The 27,220-nt window shown below is 46.0% G+C and overlaps 7 protein-coding genes across 7 annotated transcripts; 4 read left to right on the forward strand and 3 right to left on the reverse strand.

The window, feature by feature from the left end:
• Positions 1-1,892: 1,892 nt before the first annotated feature.
• F4817DRAFT_178546 (Mss4-like protein) lies at positions 1,893-2,615 on the reverse strand. The gene is made up of 2 exons (XM_049298316.1): positions 2,427-2,615; positions 1,893-2,362 (listed from the first exon to the last, which is right to left on the reverse strand). The coding sequence occupies exons 1-2, from the start codon at positions 2,493-2,495 to the stop codon at positions 2,027-2,029; spliced, it is 405 nt and encodes a 134-aa protein (XP_049162936.1). The 5' UTR covers positions 2,496-2,615; the 3' UTR covers positions 1,893-2,026.
• A 2,356-nt stretch (positions 2,616-4,971) lies between these two features.
• F4817DRAFT_325435 (uncharacterized protein) lies at positions 4,972-6,297 on the forward strand. Its single transcript, XM_049301771.1, has one exon. It carries the CDS (start codon positions 5,024-5,026, stop codon positions 6,251-6,253), a length of 1,230 nt encoding a protein of 409 aa, XP_049162937.1. The 5' UTR covers positions 4,972-5,023; the 3' UTR covers positions 6,254-6,297.
• Positions 6,298-7,679: 1,382 nt separating this feature from the next.
• On the forward strand, positions 7,680-10,019 carry F4817DRAFT_178560 (uncharacterized protein). Its single transcript, XM_049298317.1, has 3 exons — positions 7,680-8,637; positions 8,702-9,170; positions 9,228-10,019. The coding sequence occupies exons 1-3, from the start codon at positions 8,106-8,108 to the stop codon at positions 9,706-9,708; spliced, it is 1,482 nt and encodes a 493-aa protein (XP_049162938.1). The 5' UTR covers positions 7,680-8,105; the 3' UTR covers positions 9,709-10,019.
• Positions 10,020-10,160: 141 nt separating this feature from the next.
• F4817DRAFT_312034 (uncharacterized protein) lies at positions 10,161-12,127 on the reverse strand (the record flags this gene model as incomplete). The annotated part of the gene is made up of 2 exons (XM_049300079.1): positions 10,161-10,260; positions 10,335-12,127. The coding sequence occupies 2 exons, from the start codon at positions 12,125-12,127 to the stop codon at positions 10,161-10,163; spliced, it is 1,893 nt and encodes a 630-aa protein (XP_049162939.1).
• Positions 12,128-14,140: 2,013 nt separating this feature from the next.
• Positions 14,141-15,360, forward strand: F4817DRAFT_178602 (uncharacterized protein). The gene is made up of 3 exons (XM_049298318.1): positions 14,141-14,231; positions 14,284-14,497; positions 14,550-15,360. The coding sequence occupies exons 2-3, from the start codon at positions 14,383-14,385 to the stop codon at positions 15,029-15,031; spliced, it is 597 nt and encodes a 198-aa protein (XP_049162940.1). The 5' UTR covers positions 14,141-14,231; positions 14,284-14,382; the 3' UTR covers positions 15,032-15,360.
• Positions 15,361-15,602: 242 nt separating this feature from the next.
• On the reverse strand, positions 15,603-20,185 carry F4817DRAFT_178647 (acetyl-CoA synthetase-like protein). The gene is made up of 2 exons (XM_049298319.1): positions 20,103-20,185; positions 15,603-20,044 (listed from the first exon to the last, which is right to left on the reverse strand). Exon 2 carries the CDS (start codon positions 19,715-19,717, stop codon positions 15,863-15,865), a length of 3,855 nt encoding a protein of 1,284 aa, XP_049162941.1. The 5' UTR covers positions 19,718-20,044; positions 20,103-20,185; the 3' UTR covers positions 15,603-15,862.
• A 5,052-nt stretch (positions 20,186-25,237) lies between these two features.
• On the forward strand, positions 25,238-26,828 carry F4817DRAFT_178766 (TATA-box-binding protein). Its single transcript, XM_049298320.1, has 4 exons — positions 25,238-25,934; positions 25,992-26,079; positions 26,140-26,554; positions 26,605-26,828. Exons 1-4 carry the CDS (start codon positions 25,684-25,686, stop codon positions 26,619-26,621), a joined length of 771 nt encoding a protein of 256 aa, XP_049162942.1. The 5' UTR covers positions 25,238-25,683; the 3' UTR covers positions 26,622-26,828.
• The last annotated feature ends 392 nt before the right edge of the window (positions 26,829-27,220 follow it).

Here is a 27,220-nt window from a genome sequence, read left to right on the forward strand (position 1 = left end):
CCGTCCAATAATGGAACTAGAATGCTGCAACCTAACTGGATCGCAGTTGCCATCGACTGCTTCAATTTCCTCAATTTCCTGTATCAGAAGGAAGCTGATGTGGCAGACGGTGGCTATGCAAACGCTAAAAACGGTTAAGGATGGGGCGTGTATCTACGAAAGGAGTTACACAGGTGACGTTTACCCCGATCTAATTGGCTTGGCAATTCCGAGTTATCCGTCACTACGGAGTTGACTTATGCCAATCAATCGAACGTAAACGCGCTACGAAAAAGCTTAGCAAACTTGGCAGGCTAAAATTCCACACTTAACCTGGCTTACGTATTACAAATATCTTTAAATGCTGGGAACCATCCGTAGATCAACAACCTACTCCAGATCCACCATGTTACGGAAGAAGATCGCTTGAATAATATACAAAATGATGGACACTTTACATGTGTTTCTTCGAAGAATCCACGGAACTGTACTATTCCCAAGGATTACCAAAGCGAAATACGCAATTCATTCACCAATCAAAATAAATTATCCCCGAACATGAGACGAATCGAAGTACAGAAGTGGCATATATCGCAGCGATCAGTACCCTAGCTGACAACTCACCGCAATATTAAATCATCAAAACACAACACGATATCCATTATTGCCGTATCCCTACTAGCTTTTCGTGTAGACTAACATTTACATCTAGCAATTATGTGTCTGCAATATGAAACTTCAATTCTAACCCCGAAGCCTCCAAATTACTTAAGACCCAACTCCCCAAGATTGTTAATAAATATTATCATCTGGGTATACGCGGATCCACGAGCGGCAAAGCAGTGGCAGTGCCATGCCACTACCAACAAAATCACTTACCGTTCCACCACAAGTTGGCACCACGGCTGTCGGTTGACGACAACCGAACTTGAAACAACGTTACAAGTAGAATTAGTTCAAGAGCACACATAAAGCTGAGATCTTAGTTAAATAGGGGGATATTAGATTCTTACGCGTAGAGACGTCTCTAGCGCGGGCCCAGGATAATACCTTATTCGCGTGAATTAAGAATATGGAGATTTTTTTTTTAATGAAACAATAGTTCTGCGGTCTTACGTTTGGTAATTATCACCCCCCTTAAGGATCCACCAACAGCAGTGTAGTTCGAAAAAGGGGTATTAGCGAATCAAAGAAGACAGCTCTTGTGATGAACTACTATATATATATTAAGCAGGGTTACTTTGTATATAGAGACCTATTATTGATGATATATCTCAGGCTTGAAGTAACATGTCCTCTCCGAACCCAATCCAAGGAAACGAGCAAGTGAAAGAAAAATAGGCCAAACTCGGCGTCTAGTCCTTACTTCAATCTCCAATAACTCTTGTCTGCGGTCGTGCTGTTCGGGACCGAATCGTATCTGATTCTCGAATAACAGAGGTACAGATCCAGACGTGGGAAGGTCTCAGAAATATGACGCGTGCCCACACGATAGCGAGGTTGTTCAATGGACAATTATTACGATCAAATTCCACAGAAGACTGAATATTGCTCGAGACGCTAGATAACCCCTGGGAAAGTTGATATTGTTACCCACCCATATGATGAGTGATCCCTTTTCAAAGATATCCTGTTGAGGCAGGATACTGATGTGTCGTTGCCATATTATAAATGATATAGAACTAATAGGCCGGACGTATTTACAACGTTAACTTCTCGAAGAGCTTTCCTTAGACTTGAGGGTCGAAAATGCTACTACCCCCTGAGCACACGGTCGGGCCGATGCATCGAATATCTTAGTTGATCAGATCCTGTTCAGTTGATATCTCGAGATAACTAAACACGTCGACTATCACTCATTATTTCATGGGGCACGTTCACAGGCCTAACGTCCATCCAGTTCGACAAGCCTTCCACATAGGCACAAACAAGTGTTTAATCTGATTTATTTATTGGTTTAGTTGAGCCCAATATGCGTTTACTCCCCCTATAGTATACCTAGGTAATATCAATAACGTAGTCCACATCTTCAACCCAACCACAACTCTCAAGTCTGAGTTGCGCCAGGAATCTCCTTGATCCAATCCACCCGCCGATGCGAGTACAATTCTACGATTGGCTTGGCGTCGTTGTTGAAGAAGTCCGGGTCGTCTATGACACCAGCTTTGAGAATTGGGTTAAAGTCGGAGATTTTCCCGATGCGCCACAGAGTTGATCCGCAGTCGCCGCAGAAGTGCGACGTTATCCCGTTGCCTGAGTCGGCTGGCGTGAAGTAAGTCTTGGGCGTCCCTGACAGAACCTTGAAGCCGGCGGCGGGCACGATGACATTGGTGCTGAAAGCTGAGCCTGAGATTTTGTGGCAGTCGAGGCAGTGGCAGAGCATCTGGGTATGTGTTAGAGACAATGAATGTTGGCAGCGAATTAAGCAAGACAGTTCAGGATCTAACCTTGTTTATAGGCTCGCCTTCAGTTGAGATGCGGATCTTGCCGCAAAGGCAGCCACCTTCTTTGGCCATAATATACGTTCAGGGGTAATCTCGTTAGTAGAATATAGAGAATATACGCAACTCTTCGATAATGTTGTAGTAAGCGGCCTTTATCCGAGGAATAGTTAGGAGGTATGTACCTTAGTTAGGATGCAACAAGTGCCATCAAGGTATTCGACTCGATTTATATAAATTTTCTTTGTTTAGCAAATGATACGCCTGCTCTTTCTTTTTCTATTTCGTGTTACAATCCTGCGGGCATTTAGTCCCTGGTCAGTTACAACAACTTAGAAGTCAGCATGTAGTAAGGCGCCAGCATTGACAAATCAGTCCTAAAACCAAGAGATCGAATTACTGATTGCGCCTGGCGTTTGATATACCCCATATATCGCGAATCCTCTAAACGGGCTTCCGGCTTCGGGTCTGACCGCAATAGATGCGAAGAGAGGGCGTGTTTCAAACAGTCGGAAATATATAATGAAGCATCTATAGATTACCTAGATATTTGGTAATTGCCGAAGTTGAGGCTTATTTTGGACTAGATGTTTGCGCCTTTGATGCGGCTTACTGTATATCGCTACGTGATTCCAAATGGGTCTTGAAAGCCAAGGCGTGGTGACGACTAATGACAATAGGGCGCATTCTCGAGATCTGACCAAGTGGCGTCATCACGCTCAGCAAAGTCATTATGACATCTACCCGAGTATTATTATATATTATTTAATAAGTTTTAACGTCATCATTTAAAAATAGCTTAACATACTTTCATCATTCCCGGAGCTATAGATTAATAGATATATATTGCCAAAGTTTCACGAAGAGGGGCATGCGGATGCGGGGTTAAGTAGACGTATAACCCCTTATTCTGCTCTCATATGTCTTATATGTGTGAGTCTATATAGAATAGGTAGCAAGTGAAAGGCTAGCATGTCTGAGAGTTCCCATCCAGGAGTATAAACGATGCCTTAAGGTAGAGCATGCTAAATACCCAAAATCACTAAAACACCTAAGAAAAGAGCTCCTAGTTATATCAGTATTCCGATATTATAGATTAATAGACCTTCATGCTTCAACAAAGTTATATTATTACTACTCGCTTGAGTCCTCACAGAGCGCTCCTAATTGTGTAGCCTGTTTATAATGATGATGAATTTATTTACGTCCGGTAGGCGTGTAGCTATCTAAGTAGATAATGATACTAATGGAATAGGCTAGGCTATCTGGTATGCAAAAGAAATCAAGCTTCACGTATAATAAACCCAACAGCACGCTTCCTAGATGTAACTATAAGTCTCTAATATTCCTTTCTTTTACCCATATTAGGACATGCTACTTTCGAAGTCAATACTCCTCGCTTAACCTTAGATGTAAGTTATGTTTGGGATTCTTTTATGCACCTAGGTAAGAACTAAGACATATTAAATCGTGATTATAATATAGTAATAAAAGTATTCCAACCCTACACCAATGGAGGCTACAAGTTCAGTATCGACAATGATACATGTGGTAGTTTTCAACTTGAAGGGTTAAATACTTAAGAAAAATTCAACTCTTTAGGTTTAAATGGTTTGAATGTAGAGTAATACTAACTAAATGTGATTCAGTGGACAACTTTAACCACTTTGAGCCACATGATATTATCGAGTATCTATAAGACAATCACAGGACCCTCAAGTCTCTAGGTACATCTTCATCTTCGGAATTAGAGTTACACTACTCGTGATCTATCTAGGCCTCTACATGCCTGTATTAGGAGATTAGCCGCCCTTGAAAATTTACTTATAAACCCGAGCATGATATACAGCAACTGAAGGACCGAATAATATCAGCTACCTAGGATATTTCCTCCTACCATCACGAGTCTGAAAATCGCCGGTAGATTTAGCGCATTCCTTCCAGGCCTAACTGGAGGTCTCCAAGGTCTCGCAGATGCAGTGTTTCAGGGCGAATTTCCTCTGCTTAATAGAAAAGCTATGTGCGATGTAGCCGATAACCCTGAAGAGTATGCTACAAGTGAAAGTTTTGCGAGATAAGTGTAGAATTTGGCTACGAGGAATATCGTCGAGCGGTGCTACTGTTTTACTAAGTGATATCTCTCCGCCGTTAAGCCCAAGCGAATCTGTACTGTTACCGTTACCTAACGACGATGAAGACGATTTATAGCAAAGTAAACGAGGGAGTACAAAACTGGAACAGATGAATAGTTCAAGGATTAATACTTTTATGTGCTGTCTTTTTAATTCATTAGATGATGCTATACTACGTGAACCCATCTTTCCTTTTAGTTGCGACGGTCTTGAAGCTCTCACGCTTTATGTTCTGTGGTGATGGATGTAGGATTGATAATGCCGAGGATGATGATGATGTCAACCTAATGATTCTTGACTTGGCGCACCGGGCTCGTCATGTTGGTAGGATCAGCCCTTTTCCGCTTATTCACAATGCGACATCAAACCCCCCACCGCCCCAGATATCAGGTTCTCAACTACACATTTACGCATTCAAATTCACATTCATAGTCACACACGAGATATATTATCGCCTAAGCATCCTTTACTATGGTATCTTCTATGGAGTCGCTCCCGTTGGAGCTACTGGCGATGATACTAGTCACAGTAAAATCATCCGCTGGTGTCTCAGATCTGCTCTGCTGCCTAAGAGTCTGCAAACGATGGCACGACGTAGGAATTTCGAAGTTATACCGGCATGTGGTTTTAGATTGCAGAAGTATAACCCGTTTTAGGGAAACCTTCAATCTACGTGAAGCCGTCCGAGTCCGCTCGTTGACAGTGCGGGCTACCAGACTACCTAGGGATGGAGTCTACCGCATAGATGAAGACCTGATATTGTTCACAGATGTTTTAACAAAACTAGACAATCTATCGACTTTCTCGTTCTGCACTCCTCCGCCGGTGCGATTTGATGTCTACCGCATCTGGCAAGCTCTTTTCAGCTTGATCGATGCACTCCCTCACAGCTGTGTCAACTTGGAACTTGATCTTATGGCATACCACCGACATTTTCCAAGGACAAGACGTGCCAATTTCGTGCATATTTGCGACAAACTGCGCTGCTTACTGCCTCGTATGCATCATGTTCATCTCAAACTCCCCGTCATATGCCCTGACGTGCTGAGCAGTCTTTCGACAAACTCAGATAACTCGCCGACGCCCATTAAACTACCAAACTTGCAAACACTATTTATTCACTGCAAATATGCCTCACGCATGATTATAACGTGTGGGTTGGGATCAGCCACGTCATGGATGTCGATGACCTCCATTCTACAGAAACTTGCCGACCGCCCCGAAGCCTGCCCACCGTCTGCCAGCCTATTCGCCCTTGGCGGTACGAGATATACTCGGGGTAGTACTTTGCGTGACGCGTTTATACTCGCGGAACTTCGCTCCCGTACCAGCCGAGCTTTTCCTATCGTTGTGCTAAACTCTGGCGGGTGGCTTATGCGTATGGGTGATGGGAAAGGGGTTGTCTCTTCTTCAGGAGAACACATCACTAAAGTAGTCGAGGAAGTTGCCTGGAAGACGCTCGTAGGTGGCGCCAGGTTACCCTCTGTCATTGCAGAGAATGAAGATGAGCCTACCCAAGGGTTATTGCCACCGCTCTACGAGGAAAGTTACTGGAGGGCTATGAATCCAGAAAAGACGTGCCAGACCTGGGAGAATGAATCCTTAACAGGAACTATAATGCTAGACGCAGAGGTCAGACAAGATCCTGCAACTTATCTGGACTTAAATCATATCGTTGAGAAGACCATAGGAACAGCTTAATCTATTGAAGGCAAGATAAGAATTTTTTCCATCGCGATATCAACCCTAAATAATCACATATCACTAGCTATAAGGGTATAAATTAAATTTATAGTTAGAAGGTACATTTGCTAAAAGATCACCTTACCCTACCATTCTCGAGTCAATCGTGGTATATTATAGGCTACACAATGTTAAATTAAACCTTGAACCTAACCCAGTATCTTAGTTTATTCCTGAGTTAAATCACGATCTAACTATACAGTCAAAACCGCTTTGATTATAAGCCTAGGTAGGTATATAATCAGCATGTGTTCAATAGGTTAAGTCTCAATGCTTGATACGCTCATACTGCGATAACGCCATGTCCAATGACAGGAACCGCATACTAGGGTCTTGGCAGGCGTTCGCCTTCTTGCATGTAGTCAACCAATAACGGTGACTTCTCGGGGATTCACATTGATAACCATCCCAAGTAAATTCCGAATGTTCTCCGGCGCGTAGAGATAAAGTCGTATGTTTTATCCACATGCAAGTTTAATGTGCAAAAATAGTAAAGAGATCGATAACAACAAGAGGGGTCAAGTTCTATGAATATTATACTTCTTCCTAAGGGTTAAAGACTTAGGTATAACATTATTAAGATCTCTAGACTATGAAGCTTATAGTTAATACTTATGTATAAGTTGATATTAGCTATACTGATCCATGTGTTAGCATTATTCTTAGCGGATGACTCCTTAAGGAATTGGGCTTCAGTAGAAGTAGTTCTATATAACTACTAGTAATTAAGTCCTGTCGTTTTTATGGGCACTACATCTCAATATTAGGGTCAAGTAATGCATTTCATAGGATTCTATGAGAGCATTATTGAAAAATGAAAAACATCGAGCCATCATCTAGTTATGATATGCGAAGTTAATATTCTACCATTCGTTGAAATTATTGTGATCATATTTAGGACTTTGAAACAGAATACTTAATAGATCGCGAATAGCTTCCGATTAAGCCTAGCTAGGTTCTTCTAGCAGACATTACAACACGCCACAGAGTAAGTGGCATTCAAGCTAATCCTACTATTAAACTCGCTGTGATACCATTTTAAAGCCTTGTACGCAGAGTGAGTGAGATTCTTACCTACCTACGTAATACGGGATACGTCACCAAGTTCTCTTCCGTAACGGATCGTGAACTATCTTGGATTGTATACACCTTATATGCTTCATATTGGCGAACTTTAACTTCTCTCGATCCTTATAACCGTTATTTGCTTTTTGATCATTATTAGTCAGATATCATGAGGTTGTGAATAATTGCATCTGATGCGATATTGTACGTTACACGCAGATCTACCCACACAAAAAGAGACAGACCTATGATAGCCCGGAATATTCAGTAGTATCTAAAAGAAGTAGTATGCGGGGTGGCCCGCGTTTATCAAAAATGTGGTACACAGGCTTGACACGGCAGACAAGCAATACCCAGCTATTTTATATGCATGAAGATCGGTATTCTATACGCTAGTATTATCAGCAGCCACTCACATCATAAGTGTTATCATCCGGGCGCTAGCGCTACGAGCTCCAATCTCGTCCAGCTACGATGTATGCTCATATGATCCGGCATGCTTATCATCACGTCCGAGATAGGGACTCCGCTGTCGGTCTATATGCTAAAGATACCTACCTTTCATGTGTTTGCCTTACTACCTCTTACCTCGTCTTGATGATGGATGATTATATTAATAAAGGGGGGCCCCGCGAGAAGTGGTAGATGGAATAATGGAATTCTGAAGATATATTGGGACCTCTTAACTGAATTGATCCCATTTAGAACCTGTGGCCCTCAATCTTATACTTGACCATTATTCAAGATGGCACCATATGTTGCCCTTTGGCTGGCGTCTGGAGTTATCCTATCCCTGCTTACCTTTCTTACTTTAAACAAATCCCAGAAGGATGTCGTTCTCAGGAGATTAGGTCTCGCAAGGCGCAATGCATCCCGCCCGAGCACGCCGTTACTCGAGAAGCAGCCAGTCCCCAAACCGCTATCATCATCAACTATAGATCTTTATTCGACCTTGCCCCCTTCTCAAAGGGGCCAACTTAGTATCATAGCGGAAAATATGTCCCCTGATCAAAAGGAAGCGCTAGGCAATCTTTCGTTTGATATGGACACATTCGCGCACTCGCTACTGGGCTTTGAAGAGGACTACCGGACTGCTGATGACTCGAAGTATTGCTTCAGCGGCTTCTCCGTGCGTGAACTCAAGGCACTAGGAGACTTTCCCGACTATTCAGTTATCTCGGAGGTCCCTATGCCCCAACCATACTTAGAATTTGATATCGACCGCGCTAAACCGCGGCCATATCGGCCCTTCAGATGGGCATATCATCAAACCATGTGTGAGTACCTACTTGTAACTAGCATTATTAAGCTTAGGAAATAGGGGCTAATAATTGATGATAGCCTTGACTAAACTCGAGACCGACTGGTGGATCGAGCTGGAATCAACATACAAGACCCGGATTGCACAGCGCAAAGAACTCTACGCAACACACGGCAAGGGCGTGCTAAACTGGCTCCCCGGCTCGGAGCTTGCATGCAAGGAGCTAATGGAGATGGTATTGCAATTCATATGCGCGCGGTATCCGCAGTACTTCGTGTTATCGCCGGACAAGTCACAATTGGAGAACAAGATCCTAGGCACGGTGTCTATCATTAAGGAGAAGCATCCCTTACTTATCCTATTAGATAATGTTCCGGAAGACTTTAACATCATGCTGCGGGATCCGGAGACTGGGTATTACCACCTACGCGCTGGAATGACATGTTCGTCCTTAGGGTGGAATTTGGGAACCAAGATGGGGCTTAAGCTCCATGATATACACCAGCCCATCCCAGATTACAAGGAGAAGATGCAGTTTAGTATGGATCGGTTAGTAGCATATCTATGTATTTTCTAGTTTTGATTACACTGCTAACTCCGTCTCAGTTACTTCTCCAAGATGCCCGCCAGCAAGCCCATCCAGCGCGGATCCTGGGGTCTCGAGGTAGACCAGCCGCTCTACATGCCTCCGGGAGATCCGCACGAGGGCTACCGGAGCACCCAAGACCCGAACGTACCACGGTCCCGTATCCACCTGCGCGTAGACTGGCAGACATTACGCCGGCTCCCGCTATCCGCCGGAGTCGTGTTCAACTTCAAGGCGCTGTTCACGCCTCTAGAAGAACTGCGAGACGAACCGTACGTGCCGAGCCTCATATTAAAGGTCTTGAAGGAGGGCAAGGAGAATCTCATGAAGTACAAGAATACCTGGCACACCGAGCACGTGGTGATCCCGGCGCTGGAAGAATTCGAGAAAGAGCAGATCGAGAAGGGTATTATCGAGAAGGACTGGGAACCCAAGACCCTTGATGATAGCCCCTGGTTTCCTGGGTGGCAGGAGAAGTGGCATGCGCAACAGGGATTCTGAGGGGAAAAGGGGGATTGGTTCATTGACAATAATACAAAAATGACAAAGTATTGTACATCATTTTATTGGTCAATAGTCATTCAATCCTAGGAACAGATAAAATCGCATAAGTTGACTTTTTACTCGATTGATAAGCAAGCTTAACAGCGACATACATGTTGAAGCTAGTCTCCCCACCCACTTCGCCAGTTATATATACAATTCAATATATCCAAGTAGGCCTTGATATAGTGAGATTTACGTCCGATACGATCTACATTTACCAGTCCACCACTGGCAAGGTCATGTTGATACACCAGAAGTTGAGTTCCTATATCATCATAGTCCGTGAATCATACGCCTCGGTTATCCGAAGTCTACATAGGAGGTAGGTTGGACCTTATCGAGACACTGAGTAACTTTTAACACTTTTTTTCTTAAATCATCGAGGTTTTATGCTGTTTCCTTTTTTCTCATGTCATGTAGTACTTCGGTCCTTCGCCACCTTGGGGTACGGCCCAGTTAATGTCCTGGTGAGGCGCCTTGATATCGCATGTCTTGCAGTGAATACAGCTGCGGCAAACATTAGTACAAGAACCGTCTTAGCAAAGTATGGGCAAGGAACAAGGGTAGCTCTAGGTACTTACTTCTGGGCGTTAATCTGGAACCTCACACCCAGTGGCTTCGAGTCGTCTTCGACATATTCGTAGACACCAGCAGGACAGAAGCGATTCTCCAAGCCTTTATAAGTAGGCCACGTCTCCCGGGTATGAGCATCCCAGTCCTTAACTTGGAGATGGACAGGTTGATCTTCCTCGTGATTCGTCCCTGTCCGCGAGACACTCGTCAGAATGTCAAATGAAATCTTTCCATCCGGCTTAGGATATTCGATCTTCGGATACGAATCCGCATCCTTAGTGGCGCCGTAATCGGTATGTCTATGCTTCAGTGTCCAAGGAACGCGACCCTTAAGAACGAAAGCCTCTATTCCAGAGTATAGAACACCACCGACGGTACCCAAGGGGGTTTGAAACGAGGGTCGCATGTTTCGAACTTCCTTCAACTCCTTCCAGACACTAGATTTCCGGAGAGAATCTTCGTAGTGGTACAAGAAAACGGATTCCTCACTTCCTTCTGCCAATGCATCCCAAGCTGCATCTGCAGCTAACATACCAGTTCTCATAGCGTTATGGGTGCCTTTGACTTGAGGTACATTGACGAAGCCAGCAGAGTCGCCAATTAAGGCACCTCCGGGAAATGCGACCTTGGGAATTGATTGATATCCACCCTCACTAAGGGCTCTCGCACCGTAGGAGATGCATTTTCCACCCTCTAAAACAGACTTATATAGAGGGTGCTGCTTCATCTTTTGGAATTCACCATACGGTGATAACCAGGGATTCTTGTAATCTAAGGCGACAACAAGTCCAATGCTGACCAAGTTATCCCCAAAGTGATACATCCACCCGCCGCCGTACGTATCCAAGGATAGGGGATAACCCATAGAATGGGTAATCTCGCCTTTGTGGAACTTCTCTGGTTGTATCTCCCAGACCTCCTTTACTCCTAGACCATAAGTTTGATGTTGGCTATCCCTTCTCAGATCGAACTTTTTGATAACTTGCTTAGTTAAACTTCCGTGGCATCCCTCTGCAAACAGAGTAACCCGGGCATGGAACTCCATGCCTCTTTCGAAGTTATCCTTTGGTTTCCCATCGCGCCCTATGCCCAGGTCGTTTGTCGCAACACCAAGAACCGACCCATCGGGCTTGTAAAGTACCTCGGATGCAGCGAACCCGGGGTAAACCTCGACTCCCATTTCCTCTGCCCTGTCTCCGAGCCATTTTGTAAATTGGTTTAAACTGACGATGTAATTGCCGTGGTTGTGCATCTGCGGCGGGGCCGGTAAAGGGATTGCGCTGGTCTTAGTCAAGAATCTCATCTTATCTCCTGCCGCGGGCGTCGCATGCTCAAATCGATTTTCATTCGCCTCATCGAGCCAGTCGGGAAATAGTTCCTTGACCGCAACCGGGTTTATAACAGCTCCGGACAAGATATGCGCACCAATTTCACCAGCCTTTTCTAGTAATAATACTCTGAAGTCTTCATTGCCGTTCTCATTGGCAAGTTGCTTTAGACGTATCGCAGCACTCAAACCAGCAGGACCTCCACCAACAATACAGACATCAACCTCGTCACTTTCCCGCTCGATGGTTTTAGGGTCGAAGTCATCCTCGGCGCTTGCGAGGTATCTCGGACGAGTAGTGCTAAATGCGCGAGGGGTCGATCGAACAATGGGAGAATATGTCGCAGCAGTATATCGTAATTGAGGTGTAATTATGGAGGAATATGAAGCCCTAGGCACTCTTCTGGGAATCTTCGATCGAATTGACGCGGCGCCCCGCCGTGTAAGAACATGGAGTGGCAACGAAGCAGACATGGTAAAACTTCTTTGCTGCAACATCCCTCCGTCCCTGTCTGTCGGTTTCGTTTAGAAGACAAACGGGCCTTCTCGTCGTCAGGTAAAGATTTTTACTTGCTACCGAGTTCGGGACGCCATTGGGGTATGGGTGTTAATACTACGGACTTATTAATGGTAAGTAGACTTGAAGGTTCAAGCCGTCTCTAAATGTTCTGACCTATGTTAATGGCTATGATGACATCAAAGCCACATGTATAAAATTCCCATTAAAACTGTACAGCTTTGCGGAGGTTGACTGAGCTACCGAGGTTTGCGCTGGTCATTCATTGGACAACACGATTAAAGATGCGCAAAACTTTTGATGAAGCCCGCTGTAAGCCGCTCTAGGCCGCGTTCGGAGAGTCATGTAAGCCTATCATCTGCTCGTGATTAGGAAGCTTTCAACTAGGTACCTAGGTACACTATTTTGTGGCGGGAGTGACTTGAAAGCCATGCGGGGTGAGGCTTACAGCTAGAGGTACGAAGTACATGTACTTTCCTTTACCAAGGCACCTTCTATTGACCGGAATAACTTAACTCGTACATATTTCCACTCGTCCACAACTCCCGAGGTCAAATATCATCTTGTCGGTTGTAAACTCGAGGAATCATCGTATTTTTATTTCGCATCCTGTTCGTAATAAACAAATTCCGGTGGTGTTGCAGATATTCGAGAACGCAAGCGCGTATAGTTGCCATTCGCCAGTCAACATAAGACAAGGCATTAATACATCCTCACGATAGATCCTCATGATCGTTCTCAGCATGTCAAGCCGACTATTTTCACATCATGATTTGCCTTGGCTTGATCTTCCTGCGAAGCTATTCTCGCATGAGAAGGGCTGAAGGGCTAAATGAAGATCTACGTTTACACCCGTATGTACATACGGACTGCCGGATAGCACATGGTCCTAGTGGTCGGCAGTAATATTAGACCACGATATTAGACCGTGTCGATATGTATCAACACCAAACACTTTCACGAGGCAACGAGGTTAACTTGTTATTCTCAAAAGCATCATTAACAAGAAAGGTTGTAAGCGCCTACACCGAAGCTATTCAAGCTTCTGATACGTTTCGCATATGTCCGTACTTGGAAGTTGAAAAGACACTGCCACTCTTCTTTCTAGGTTCTAAAATCTAAATCACGACCTAATTACCGTTCTGGATCGTTTCTGGACTAGTAATGCTTTCGAAAGACTCCTGGCTGCAACCGGAAGTCTTATTTCCTTAACCTAGATGGTGAGCTGTCAACCCTGCATGACGCTTGGGACATTTGACATTTGACATTTACAAAGTACACCGACTTACTATCAGCATATCAAAGGTAATCTATGTGCGCTTCCTGGCAGCCCTAGTCAATACCCCTGTGCTGCCCTGGTGTGTCCCTGTCTGAGGCTCGTTTGATCTGCCCCGTGCGACGTTTGGGCGCTCCTGATGCCGAGAAAAGTCGATAACCTCAAAGCGGCCAAGATATCCCCGCGCATTCTTGGCATCTCAAGTTTCAACTCTAATGATTCCCAAGGATCTCCTAATTGATCTTCCCGGTGCCACTCCAAATCTGGAGGCCCAGATCTGCATTTTCAACGCCGCTTGTATGATCTACAATAGGGACTCAACAGGTCATCTTATTCTACTTCGCCCCATGTTTTGAGTGGGACGGAATGTCTTCTTGATGTGTTTGGCCTCGGTGGGTCTACAATCTCGTCAACCCAATCGGAGCTTCGTTTACATGCCTTGTTCCCTGTGTTTCTTAAGAGCTTTTTGATATTGATATTATACGGTAACTCCTTAACGTACATGGAGATAGCTATTAAGCTATGTCATGTTTACAAGCATCATTTGTGACCATGGGGCTAGCTGCCAGTTAGCTAGAATGTAACCGTCTATCACAGACCTTGCGATGCCACGTTAATCAGGGATAGGATAGTTGAGCTTATCCAAGGTTCGACACACTCCAATTGTCCATAAAATGCTCGCCTCCCCGTGCAGTTCAGTCTGATCTTATTTTTGTTTCTTCACACATCCACATCAGCTTCAACTGTCAACCTTTCCTTTCTAGGTCGTTTCTTGTTCTTAAGAGGTGAGTTAAGTTGAATATCCAACATGGTCAAGTCTAAGCTAACTGTATGAAGCTGTGCTCATACCTTCTTTACGCTGTATTATTTCGTCACTTGACAACTTTATTTCAACCTTCTTTTCTGTTAAGTGTCTGGATATACACTCTTTTCAACATGAAGAACTTCGGTGCTATTTTGATGGCCTTGGCCACAGCCGCCTCTTTCGCTGCTGCCTTACCAACTCAGCAACCCCAGGGAGCTCTCCAAGTCCGCGCCCCTCGGGAATTCGGTATGTACCGTTCCAGTCATCTCGGCAACAACAACACTAATTGTATATGCAGCTCTCGATGTCAGATTCCCCAAGAAGCATAACCACAAGGGTGCTGCCAATAATGGAACCGCCGCCGCCATTGAGGCTGGCGCCGCCAACAACGGAACTGGCAATGCCAACCAAGGAGGCAAGAAGGGCAAGGGTAAAGACGGAAAAGCTGGCCAGGCTGCTGCAGCCAGTAAAGGTGCACAGAACGGTACTAACGCGGATGCCGGTGCTGGTGCAGACGCTGGTGCAGGTGCTCAAGACAGTAACAAGCTCACCGACTTGATCGGAAAGCTTCTAGGCGGCGGTGCTGACGGCGCAAATCCCCTCGCGGATCTTCTCAGTGCAGCAGGTGGCGCCGCCGGTGGTAACGCTGCTGGCGCGAACCCTCTCGCAGATCTTCTTAGTGGTGTAGCAGGCGGCAATGCTGCCGGTGGTGCCGCCGGCCAACAGGGCGGTGTGGGTGCCCTTTTACAAGGTCTCTTAGCAAAGCTAGGAGCTAACTAAGAGCTCCGGACTCTTGGAATAAAGGGTATCTTGTAAATTTTAGGTCATAGATGGGGTTACCAGGACTTTCCGGGATTGTTACGGCTAATGACGGATATAACGGCCGAAGATCTTCTAGCAAGTCTAGACATGTTGATCAGGTGTACTACTATATTATTTTTCACCGCAGGAATCTGACATTTCGTGTCAGGGGTTGATTTGGGGTTTTCGATCCGCGCCTTTTGAAAGAAGTTAGCAACAAGAACACCAATAGAAAGTTGTGGATGTGGGAAACAATTCTTATCGGGCTTGTGAGCCTGTTCCAGTATCATTTGTGAATGTGTTCTGCCAGTTACCTACTGTTTTACCCGAGTTAAGAGCAAGTGCCTATTTTATTTCCTTGGTACCTAGGTTATCTTTCTAGCAAGTATGAGATCTCGACAGTCAGTCTTTAGGTAAATTTCGTTTCATTATGAGGTTATCATCTTCCTATCTTCGTATACATCATACAACAATCCATCTATCTCATTACTATTGTCATAACGCTCTTCAACTTCTCACCAAGCCTTTTCTTTAACCGCCCTTTTACCCTCTCGAGCCCCTTGTACATCATACACCTAGTTAGCAACCTAATCATCATGACCGTCATGAAGCCGCTAATATGCAAAAAAAAAAAAGATATTACACCAAAGCCACCAGTTAGGTTCCACAAGAGATAGGAAGTAACAAGAAATCCCCAAAGAAGCTCTTGACAGTCCAGATCGTGGTATAAGTTTTCCCCCTAATCTATTCCTAGTTTAGCATCACTTCTTTCCTCGGTCATACTACACGCGGTCGCTAATACCCGTGTTCTTAGATAGGCTCATCCCTGGGCTCGATCAGGACCTCGTTGACAGCAACGTGCGCGGGTTGACGCAGGGCGTAAATAATAGCGCTAGCAACCTCCTCGGGGTGGAGGACCTTGGCGCCGGTCGGTTCGCCGTACTTCTTAATAGCCTCGGTATCAGTAGACATACTAAGAAGGTCGGTGGCCGTGTTACCGGGCTGCACGGAGGTGACGCGCAGGCCAGACCCAGCGGTCTCGAGTCGTAAGCTCTGCAGTGTAGCCTCCACAAAGAATTTGCTCGCCGAGTACACGCCTAGCCCTGGGAACACCTTGCGCCCGGCGTCCGATGAGATGGCGACGATGTGGCCCCCGCCGCGAGACAACATCGACGGGACCGTAGACGAGAGGCAGTGCAGAAGGCCCTTGCAGTTGACGTCGACGGTGCGCTCCCATTCATCCGTGTGCACGTTCGCCATCATCGTGTAGTACATGACGCCGGCGCAGGAGACGAGAATATCGACGGGGCCAAGCTTTTCTGTTGCGTTCTGTATGAGCGACTCGACTTGTTTTCGGTCTGTGACGTCTGTCTTCTGTACCAACACTTTGCTTCCAGAGTTAGAGAGCTTGTTCTTGAGATTCTCGAGAGCCTCGGTACGTCGAGCGGCGATGGCCACATGAGCGCCTTCTCTGGCTAAAGCAGTAGCAACGGCGGCACCAATGCCTGACGATGCTCCCGTAACGACTGCGACACGCCCAGCTAGCGGGCCTCGCTTCGAGAGTTTCGCGACTCCACTGGTTTGGGTCCGTCGTGGAGCACGTGGAAGCCAACCCCGAGCGCAGAAGTGCCGAGTATACGTCTCGAATAATTTGTTATCAATCTTAGGACGTTGGAGGCCAGTCTTAGCGAGAGCAGGCTCCGTTGCCGGATCTTTGAGGACGGTGACCCATTTCAAGAAATCAACGGTGGGCATGCCACGACGGAGAATGTCAACTGTAAAAATGTTGTCTCCCTTGCTAGATCCCCTCTTCTCCTCCCACATGCCAACCCATTCGTCCCACCCAAGCGGTTCTGTGGGGTATCCAAGTTCGCCAAGGATTCCAAAGACCTCCTTGGTTGGTACTGGAGATGGGTCACCCAGGTGGAATATGCGCTGGTCCGTGTCCACGAGATCGGCCAGGGACGTAATCGCCTTACTGACGAAATCGACGGGAGTCATTTCAGCATACCAGCCTTCGATGTCCGGGGCGTGTCCTAGCTGAAGCGACTCTACGATTAGGGCGTTAAGGAGATCGTATGTATTCGATGACCCAGAGACACTATGGCCACTGATAGTTCCCGGGCGGTATATCCTCGCTGGTAAACCCCGTTTCGCAGCCTCGAGGACGAGCTGCTCTGCCACCCACTTCGTCTGGCCATATCCGTCGATTAATTTCTCAGGCACCTCGTCCACATCCAACATAGCGTCTTCGGACCAGCCTTCAACGGATGGCGGCAACACGCCATTAGTAGAGATGTGGTGAACAGTCGCACCTCCTCGGCACGCGAGTCGTAGAATTTCTCTTGTACCAAAAACATTAGCTCCTTGCATAGCAGCATAAGGATACACAAGGTTGACCGTAGCAGCCGAGTGAATGATAACCTGCACACGAGAAGCCAAATCTTCAAAACCTTCGGGTGAAAGGCCGAAGCGCTTCCGAGCCAAGTTGGACGGGATAATCTCTATGCGGTCCAGGATTGAGTCGTTCCAGAGACCCAAATCAAGGAGGTTCTTACGAATTCGCGCTACTCCGGCAGAGTAGTTATCTTTTGAAAGATCCGCAAAACGAACAAGACATACCACCTGTGCGGAAGTAGTTTCTAAAATAGTGCTAAGCAGGAATGCCCCCAAGAATCCTGTTGTACCGGTAAGCAAGATCGTATCTGCGTCACTAATTCGCTGCATCTTAGCTCCTGAAGGCTTGATCTCAGGTGGGAGGACGGAGTCCGCGCGCAGAACGGCAGGAAGATCAGCCTGCACGGATGCAGTATGCCCATCACGCGCATCGCAGACAACTTCTAGGTGTCCCTTCAGTGTCGGGTTACCAGCAAGGCGGCTCAGAGCCACGGGGAAGCCATAGGTGCCAGTAAATCTTGTAACAAGGTCGACGAGCGCTAATGAATGACCACCCAGATCGAAAAAGTCATGCTCCTGTTGCATTATGGATTTATAAGGGATATTAAGAGATGCAGCCCACATCTTCGCAATGTCCTCGATAGTAATTTTCTGGTTGCGATGCTGGGGTGCCAGCGACGACGCAGGACTTCGCGACCTGGTTGGCAAGGGAAGGCGTTTTAGATCGACTTTTCCAGACACTTCGTGAGTAGGCAAGCTATCCAGTTCAACCCAAAGAGCCGGAATCATGTAATGTGCGAGGTGGTCCGATAGAGCTCGCCGCGCAACCGGACTGAATCCGGCCTCGTCGATTTTTACAACTGTTCGATCGCCGGGCTCATCTTCGTCTGGGACAATATAAGCGAGAAGTTGGCGATCGAGGCCGTCCCCATGAGCGACCACGGCACAGTTGCGGACTGCGAGGTGCTTTATTATTGCATTCTCAACAGCCGGAGGCTGTACGCTATAACCCCTAATCTTGATCATCGCTCCCACACGACCAGTAATTTCGAGAAGCCCTGAAGGAAGTAACCGCGCCGTATCTCCAGTCCTATACATTCGTGCGCCAGGTGTCTGGTCAAAGGGGTCGTCGGTGAAAGCTTTCGCGGTCGCTTCCGGTAGGTTCAGATACCCCCGTGCCAGGAGTTTTCCTCCAACGAACAACTCGCCGCTAACACCCGCCTCAACCTTTTTACCATCCTCGTCAAGAATGTATGTATGCTCCGGGTCCAGGGGGGGGCCAACTGGGACGACGCGGGCTTCATCATTAACCATATCCCTTATATCTCCACAGGCAATTTCGTGGGTTTCGCTCGCACTATAGCAATTTAATAGGCGTGCCTTCGGGAGCGCTTTAAGACCGCGCCGTGCAAGGTCAGTTGTCACAACTTCACCGTTGAGCCATACTGTACGCAGATCTGGAAGACGGGCCCCAAGCTGTGAATGACGAGCAAGGACTGTTGCAAGCAGAGTGGGTGTCATGAGAGTTTCCGTGATAGTCTTCGAGCGAAGTAATTCAACCAGAGCAACAGGGTCGTAGCTAGTCTCATCAGGAACAGTTACTACAGTTGCTCCGCGCAGTAACGGACGCAGTATTTCCCAGACGAAGAATACATTGCAGGCCACACGGTCGCCTGGTTTGAGATCATTGACTCCAAATCTTAAGTCATACGATAAAACAGCCGCCCTGTGTGGATTCGCAATCCCTTTGGGTTTTCCCGTAGTTCCAGATGAGTAGGACACGAAGGCAAGTTTCTCTAAGTCATCTTCGGCAGGCAATGGGGGTAGGGTCTTCGATGTTCCATTCGACGAAGCATCTCCATCTTCATATGAACTTTTATCGTCAAGAATTATGAGGGGAGTCTTATAGTTGATCTTGCCAAAATGCGCCATGTGTGTTATTATCACGGTAGGTCTTGCATCTTCGATAACAGCGGCCAGGAGACTCGGAGGGTATGCAAGCTCAAGGACTAAGAATGCACCGCCCGCACGGAGCGCAGCAAGGCAGGAAATAACATAATCTGCACTCCGTCCAAGCAAGACGCCGACAAGAGAATCTCGACCAACTCCGTCGTGACGAAGACGGGTAGCGAGCGCATCGACCTTGCGGTCGAGCTCGGCGTAAGTCAACGTCGTAGGTCCATCTTCCAGGGCAACGGCATCGGGGGTAGCCTTGACCTGCTGAAGGAATAGCGCAGATAGATCTTTGCTGGTATCGATGACAGTCATCTTCCCGCTCCTAGCTAACCAAGTCGAACCCAAATACCCTAGAATCGAATAAGGGATGAGGAGTCCGGTCGTGCAAACTATACAGCACACCCTCAGCGCATAAGCACGTGACCACTTGATTTTGATGAAGGTGGAACACAATGACGGCCCGGCAATATACTCTAGAGGGTCTCTTAGAGGGTCGCTTGGATTAGACTACCTCTTAGATGTGAAGCAGAAAAAGTTCAAAGAGGGTATGCATCTCAGGAGGTGTGGAGCAGAAGTTTGTAATGCTTATCGCAGCGAGGTAGTACCTTGGACCGGCGCCGTAAACGGAGCTTTGCAGGGCTATCCGCGTATCATTAGAAGCTTAATGGAAGCCGAAAGAAAGCAATAAGGTACCTACATAGAATTTTAGCCACCTACATCTACCACCTATGCATATGTATAACTAGCGGTGACGGGGATTCGCTGGCTTTTCTTAGGTACAGTACACGTTTACAACAACTACAGAGAGATGGCCAGCAAACGGATGGGGATGATCCAAAGTATAACAAATTCACACCGACATGTCCTATTCTCAACTATTCTGGCCAGTCCCAGATTGCCAACTCTCCATCATCGCCTATTATAAGCGCCTGCGTACGCCTAACAGGCGTCTCGGTTACGAGATCTTCTCCAATACGTAATACACTAGACCGCAATAGATCGGCGTAGGGGTCTATCTTAACTCAGGATGGGTATCCCCAATTCGCCTCAAACCTGCTGGCCTTTAACAATAGGGTGTCAGGGTGTGTGGCGGACGTGGGCGGCTCGTCGGCGAGTATAAAAAGCCACAAGCAGGGATGGCCAGGGGTAGTTTTCCAAGCGAACGGTGAATGGATACGATTATACCAATAGATGGTGAAAGCTAGACGGTCTAGTCCCGATAGTCTAGAAGCCCCAGAGCCGTCTGGGTGGAAACCCCCACTTAATCACATCACCACTTTGTTTTTTTCAACGGTACAAAAGCTTGCAGGTTCTCTTCTACCCCCACCTCCGTCTGCAGACCCGCCGCATACCGACGACGATCGGGGTTTGGCGTCGGTGACCTCGACCGGTCGGGCTTGTCTTCGCTAAACTGATCTAATACAATATCTCCGCCATCCATCACGAACACGTGTTATCATTCATTCATTGTCACTAGTCTTAGAGCCACGCATACACAGATTAACAACTTGTAAAACTACGCGGCATGCAGGATCTAGGATTCATTACAACCGTAAAAAACAGGGGAAGGAAAGTATTGACAACTAAGCACGATATATCTTAACCTCGCTTCTTTCCTTTACACGACTTCCAAGAAACTGCCTATACCCGTATATAAGATTTATTAGGGGAATACGACTTAAGTAAGGGACTTTGTGTACGAATCGTGGATCGGGCGTGGGGAATGTGCCACGACATACAGGAATGACGGCTACACCGTAACTAGAAGGCATCACATATTCCTACGAAAGATATAATATCTTTTGATATTATCCAGTCTTATTTGGACTAGCTCTTAGGGGGTGTCACTAGCCACAATCTTGCTCAAGACTTAGCATTTAGGTTGTTACCTATAGTTGTCCGGGCTTGAAGCAATAACCGGAGGCTATGAAGGTGCTCCACGAATAATCGTAGTGAAATAACAACATACAATACCACTAAAATGGACGAATGATCTATCTGGAGTGAGAATATAATACATATAGATTAGGTAAACACGATTCAGGAAGTCATTACAATAAGCGAATAAGAATAATAGTGAAAGTATATATGTTTATTTTAACCACGAGAACACTACCTTTGCGGTAGCTATACCAATTATGATAAGAGAGGAAATAGATATCTCGACAGCTTGATGCGTGTGCTCACGAAGCTCTTTTAATTATATGTAGTTACCCAACTGTCATATCTATAAGCTTTGCAGGTCCCATTTTCATCAAGTAATTACCTGGTAATATTATTATGATATCATTTTAGGAATATACTATTGCGTTAATCATATAGTTGTCTTAATCATAGACACATGTTTTAACTTCAACCTTCATAATATAATATAATATAACAGTTGTTGTTGCTCAACAGGTCCCATTCACTGGGCACATATACTTCTAGAAAATAACGTGTCCTTTAAGCAAGCTAGTAAGACTATAACTCATGCCGGCGACTTTCAACTCGGATGCTTTAGCTGATGCTACCCAGCTTTTATATCCTTTTGAAACTTAATACTTACGACATTATAACTCTGAAGGGCCACTACTAACTAGAACAACTACCTATACTCACGTATGTAAGTGTGGCGCTTTTAAAAGCAAAGGACAAGTAAAGGTCAACAATAACTTAATAAGAAGTTTATAAGAGACCACAGTTATATATCATTGATAATTCAACCAACCTATAGCTTTTGAGGAGTTATATCATAACTGGCTGGTTATGTGGAGGGGAGAAATTGATATTAGATTTGCATATCGATAAGAAATAAGAAATAAGAAACCAGGAAACAAGAAACACAGTGCATACATACTGGTTACTAGAGGCTACTTGCATGTTCAAGCCGCGAATTTGTGCAGCTTGCATTTGTCAGACCGTTATCGTTACATCAGGTGATTTAAGAGTACTATGTACCGAGCGCTTGCATATACATTCCATACCAGTCGAGAGAGCCAAGCCTCCTAGTCTTACAGGGATGTCGCGTTCTTACCAGCGCGAAAATTAGCGCTCAGGCAGCAGCGGCGGACGATTATCATAACTTTCCAATACGAACCTTGAAGTCCGATAGAATAGGATTTAGAGATATCACCTAAGACCACTCCATATAATTCAAATTCATATCAATATTAAAAAGAAAAGTTTAATTTGTAGGAGTAGGATATGCACTGGACAAGTACACCGACCGCAGCATTGAACTCTGTAAGAAAAAGGGTTATCAATGAGTCATAGAGTTGCCAAGAAGGGATGCATAACAAGGAATTTTTCTTTGGGTTGTCTGGTTGGTACATAGCGTACAGCTGAATGAGGCTGGTAGCCGAGGGAGGATTTCCTTGAAAAAAAAAAATGAAAAATTTTCTTTTTTCCCTTTAGGTAGAAAATAATTGCGTGGTGGCCACTGGCAGGGATTTGCCTGAAGGCCACTTAGTACTGTGCACTAGAACAAGGTCCTGCATTGTGTACCGATAGAATACGAAACTACAAGAATGGATACCAAAACAAGGGGGCCGAACACAAGAGTGAGATCAAGTATCGTATCGCCCAGTTCTCAACCAAAACGGTAGCGCACATCCCCAAAGGATAAATGCGAAGATGACAATCTCTAGCTTTTCGAGCAGGTTAGGTATTCTAGCGAACTTAGATTTGAAGAACGCAAAGTTGTAGCAATATTTTTGGTCGATTCAATACGGTTTTGCATTCCTAAAAAGGAAAGGCGTCAAGAAAAAAAAAAAACAGAAGGAAAAATGACAAGACAAAAAAAAAGGTGCTGGTCAAGGGTGGCGTTCTCCGATTGCGATTGCGGCTGTTACCTCCGAAACCACCGAAATGAGACCTGCAATTGATCCACGAAAAAGGGATCGTCACAGCCAAACAAAGAAAAGAGGGATAAAATAAAATTTGTAGGATGCTCGAGTGCGACAGCAGCACAACCTAACAATTTGCCGTCTCGTTTACTCGCGGAGCGAAAAAGAAAGAGCTTGTTAATCCACGTAATCCTCTCCTGAACCATTGTTTGGGATTTTCCATTCACGGTAGAATGTGAACAGATATGCATTCTTGTGGAGGCTCAGCGAAACCCGAGATACCTGAGATACTGGCTAAGCGTCAATCAAAACACAAAAAGCATGATAATAGGGGTAAAAGAGGAGGCGTTGTGTGCGTTTCAGGGAGAAAGAGGAGGGCTAGGGGTGGCAGGTAAACCAAGCTTGCAGGGTGTGGTATGGTTGGGGTCTAAAACTCCGTCCTGCTCACACCCACCCGTCAAGATTTTAGGAGCCTGCACTGGTGGCTATCCAATAGCCCCGAACCCAGTGCGAGTTGCTAGCCGTAATACGGACTGACGATGCTTCTGCGTAGGTTGTGGATGTAGGTAATCGACCGAGTCATGGGTTTCTGCAGCCACGAAAGCAGGACGGGAGTTTTGTCGATAATAATAATATTGACCTAGATATTAGTAAATATTAGAATAGAGGAGAGCAAAGTGCGAATGAGCCTAAGAAAACTTCGTTAGATCGTGTAGAATGTAGAATGAGAAGTGGTGTTTGATATGGACGCGAATGTGCACGGAATGGAAGGTTGCGTGGATGAAATAGTACGATGACGAGGAACATAAGAAGGACTTGGGAAGAACTTAGAGTGACGGGCAAGGAAAGAAAAAGATTAAGAAAGATAAAATAAGGGACGAGGGAGGAGACATGATTGGACGCATTAATGCTAGCGTGTCCGCTAAGGAAGGGAAGCAGGGAGCAGTGGGTAGTGTTTCCGCCACACTGGGGCGTACTTACCTAAAAAGTCAGTGCGTACTTGCACGAAAACGCTTGCCTCCAAAAATTATAAATTGGCCGGCTTCCCCTCAACTTCAATGTTTCGAAAATTCTTGCGCGCGGATTCCCCGACCCGAAGGTCCCCTCTTCATAATACTCCTCAGCCACAACAAGAAGTGCATTAGCCACAACGGACCTTTTGTCAGCAATTGCCTGTCAATTGAGCTGACCCTCGTAATTTATTTATTTATTTTATTCACTCTCTCATAGACGCGTCACCATTATTGGGGACCCCACCTTCCTTTCTAACAGCGATTGAGAGAGTACGTACCTTACAATACTTTATCCTACATTTTACCCCGCGTCCCGCGTCCCGCGTTCTTCTCATCTCACCCCATCACTTCAACGTCACACCGCGGACTACTGTTAGCTACATCGTCTGCTTTGGGACTAAAACGAAGTTGTCATCGTGTATCGTGCTTGTTCGCTAAAATTAGGCAAACAGGCGACACAAGTAAAATCAAAGGCACTATCCTTTAGGTTGGTCCTTTGTCTACCAGTTGTTCGCCTAATTCAGGATTCGAGCATCTGCATCAGGAAGAGTAAATCTGTCTCACCTGATCTCGAGCATATTTTACACGCACGGATCACGGTGCTGTGTAGCAAAGAAGAAGAAGATAGATCAACAATAGAAGACGAGTTTTGAAGAAAAACACAAGGCTGAGGATTTGCCTTCCCTCGATACCGTCGTTGCGAGAGACCGAGTTTCCACCGCCGTCGTTGTCGTCGAATCCTATCTTAGATCCCTCGACCTCGACAGTCACTCGTATATCTTGCGCTTCGAATCAGTGGAAGTAAAGCTCACGAACTTCTCCGAATTGATCGGGAAGTGACTTTTGACATCTGATATCTACATCTCGTGTGTGTGCCTTCACGTCAATCGATCGATAGATCCAACGACCGTATCGTCGTACTAGCCTCTACTGTGTTGGGGAGACATTTGCTTGTTTATCTCCAACACATTAATTGGTAAGGCTACCTATTTTTTATTATTCATTTACCCCAGTGTACGGAGTCAGTTTCTTCGATACAGTGGAAACCAAACATACCTGTAGAAATCAACCCTGACTGGGTATCTTAACTGCCTCATTCTCCTACTTTCCAATGTCAATCACTCAGTACCTAGCAACCCCCCACTTCTACCTGCCTCACTGTCGCTCCGTTGCCACTCAACGCCTGATTCATCGACACCTGAATCACCAGTTACGGCGATACCAGTTATCTTATATTTAAATCCCACATCAATATTGCGTTTTATAATTGTCTTCCCTTTTTTCTACTATTATCCCCACTAAATCTTCATCTGGTCGTGCGCCTGTTTGATTTCGGTGCGCATTGATACTTTGGAAACTATTTTCTAACCGTTTGGATCTCGTAGGTCTGTTCTGATCCGCTCAACCTTCAAAAAAAGCCTGAGCGTGCATTTACAAGATGGAAACCATTCATACCCACCCGTCTACTGCCGCACAGGCCAAGGCCTTTACCGCGCCTGGTTCTCTATCCTTCCCTGGGGGTGCTGGTGATCTCACCCCGCCTTCGTTCGATGCTGAGAAGGCGAACGGCCAGAGACCCGTAAACGGCGCTCCTCAGCAGGCTGCAAACGGTACCGGGGTGACTCCCGCCACACCCGCTGCTACACCTGCGGCTGTCCAAGGAGGAAGTGGGTTGACTCCTACCTTGCAGTATGTATAACCTATGTCGCATTTTTATAGACATTAAACTCACCGCGCATGATAAAGGAATATCGTCGCCACGGTCAACCTTGAGTGCCGGTTGGATTTGAAGACGATTGCCCTCCATGCTCGCAACGCCGAGTACAACCCGAAGGTACTGAAAACCTAGTCCTTTATTCTTTATTCTTCAAAGAACTCGGCTGACAAAGACCAGCGTTTCGCTGCTGTTATTATGCGTATTCGTGAACCAAAGACAACAGCGTTGATCTTTGCTTCAGGCAAGATGGTTGTCACTGGCGCTAAGTCGGAAGATGACTCGAAGCTTGCTTCCCGTAAATATGCTCGTATTATCCAGAAGCTCGGTTTCAATGCCAAGTTTAGCGATTTCAAGATCCAGAATATCGTTGGCAGCTGCGACATCAAGTTTCCCATCAGACTTGAGGGTCTTGCTTCGCGCCATCACAACTTCAGTTCTTACGAACCTGAGTTGTTCCCCGGTCTAATCTACCGCATGATTAAGCCTAAGATTGTTCTCCTGATCTTTGTGAGCGGTAAGATTGTTTTGACCGGCGCAAAAGTCCGAGAAGAGATCTACCAGGCGTTCGAAATGATTTACCCAGTCCTGCAAGGTAAGTGTTACTAAAACCTGGGCTTATGTTCTGTTACTAATATAGCCTAGATTTCCGCAAGGTCTAGAGTCTTTTTAACACGTCAACTTCATGGTTGACACGTGCTCTTCGAGCCGCCCTTGTCACTAGACTCTTCCCTTCGGTTCCATTCGGGATCTGTAAATTAACCGACTCCTTATGATTTTATGATCTTCACCTTACGAGTCACGACGTCGTCCTGGGTAGGCTAAGCCCACGGACTTTCGTCAATTGTATCATTGTCGTTTTTCCACATAGCATTGCATCGGCGTTTAACATAGGAAGGACCTATTACACTGGAAGGAATAAGGATGATTTCACATCACAAGGAAAAAAAAGAAAAACCTTTTCAGATCCGGATTGACGGCTTAGATTGCACCGTGATACTTTCCGGCGGCATTCGCGCAGGTCGATGGTGCCGTATTAATTCGCGCAGAGGGGTAGGGCTGTACAATTGGTAGTATGGCGTTGGTGGAGGTTGTGATACCCCGAATTGCCCGTCAGTATCGGTGGTTGCGTTACGAGAGTGATAATGAGGTGGATGTGAGCCATCTTGGCGGATATACTCCGCAGAACTTGAGAGTAAGGGTGATATTGGTTGTATGCGTCATGATCCGTCTGGACATCTTAGTAACGTCTCGCGTATTC

This window comes from Daldinia loculata, assembly GCF_022478755.1.
Source record: "Daldinia loculata strain CBS 113971 unplaced genomic scaffold F4817scaffold_4, whole genome shotgun sequence".
In the NCBI taxonomy this organism is placed as follows: domain Eukaryota; kingdom Fungi; phylum Ascomycota; class Sordariomycetes; order Xylariales; family Hypoxylaceae; genus Daldinia; species Daldinia loculata.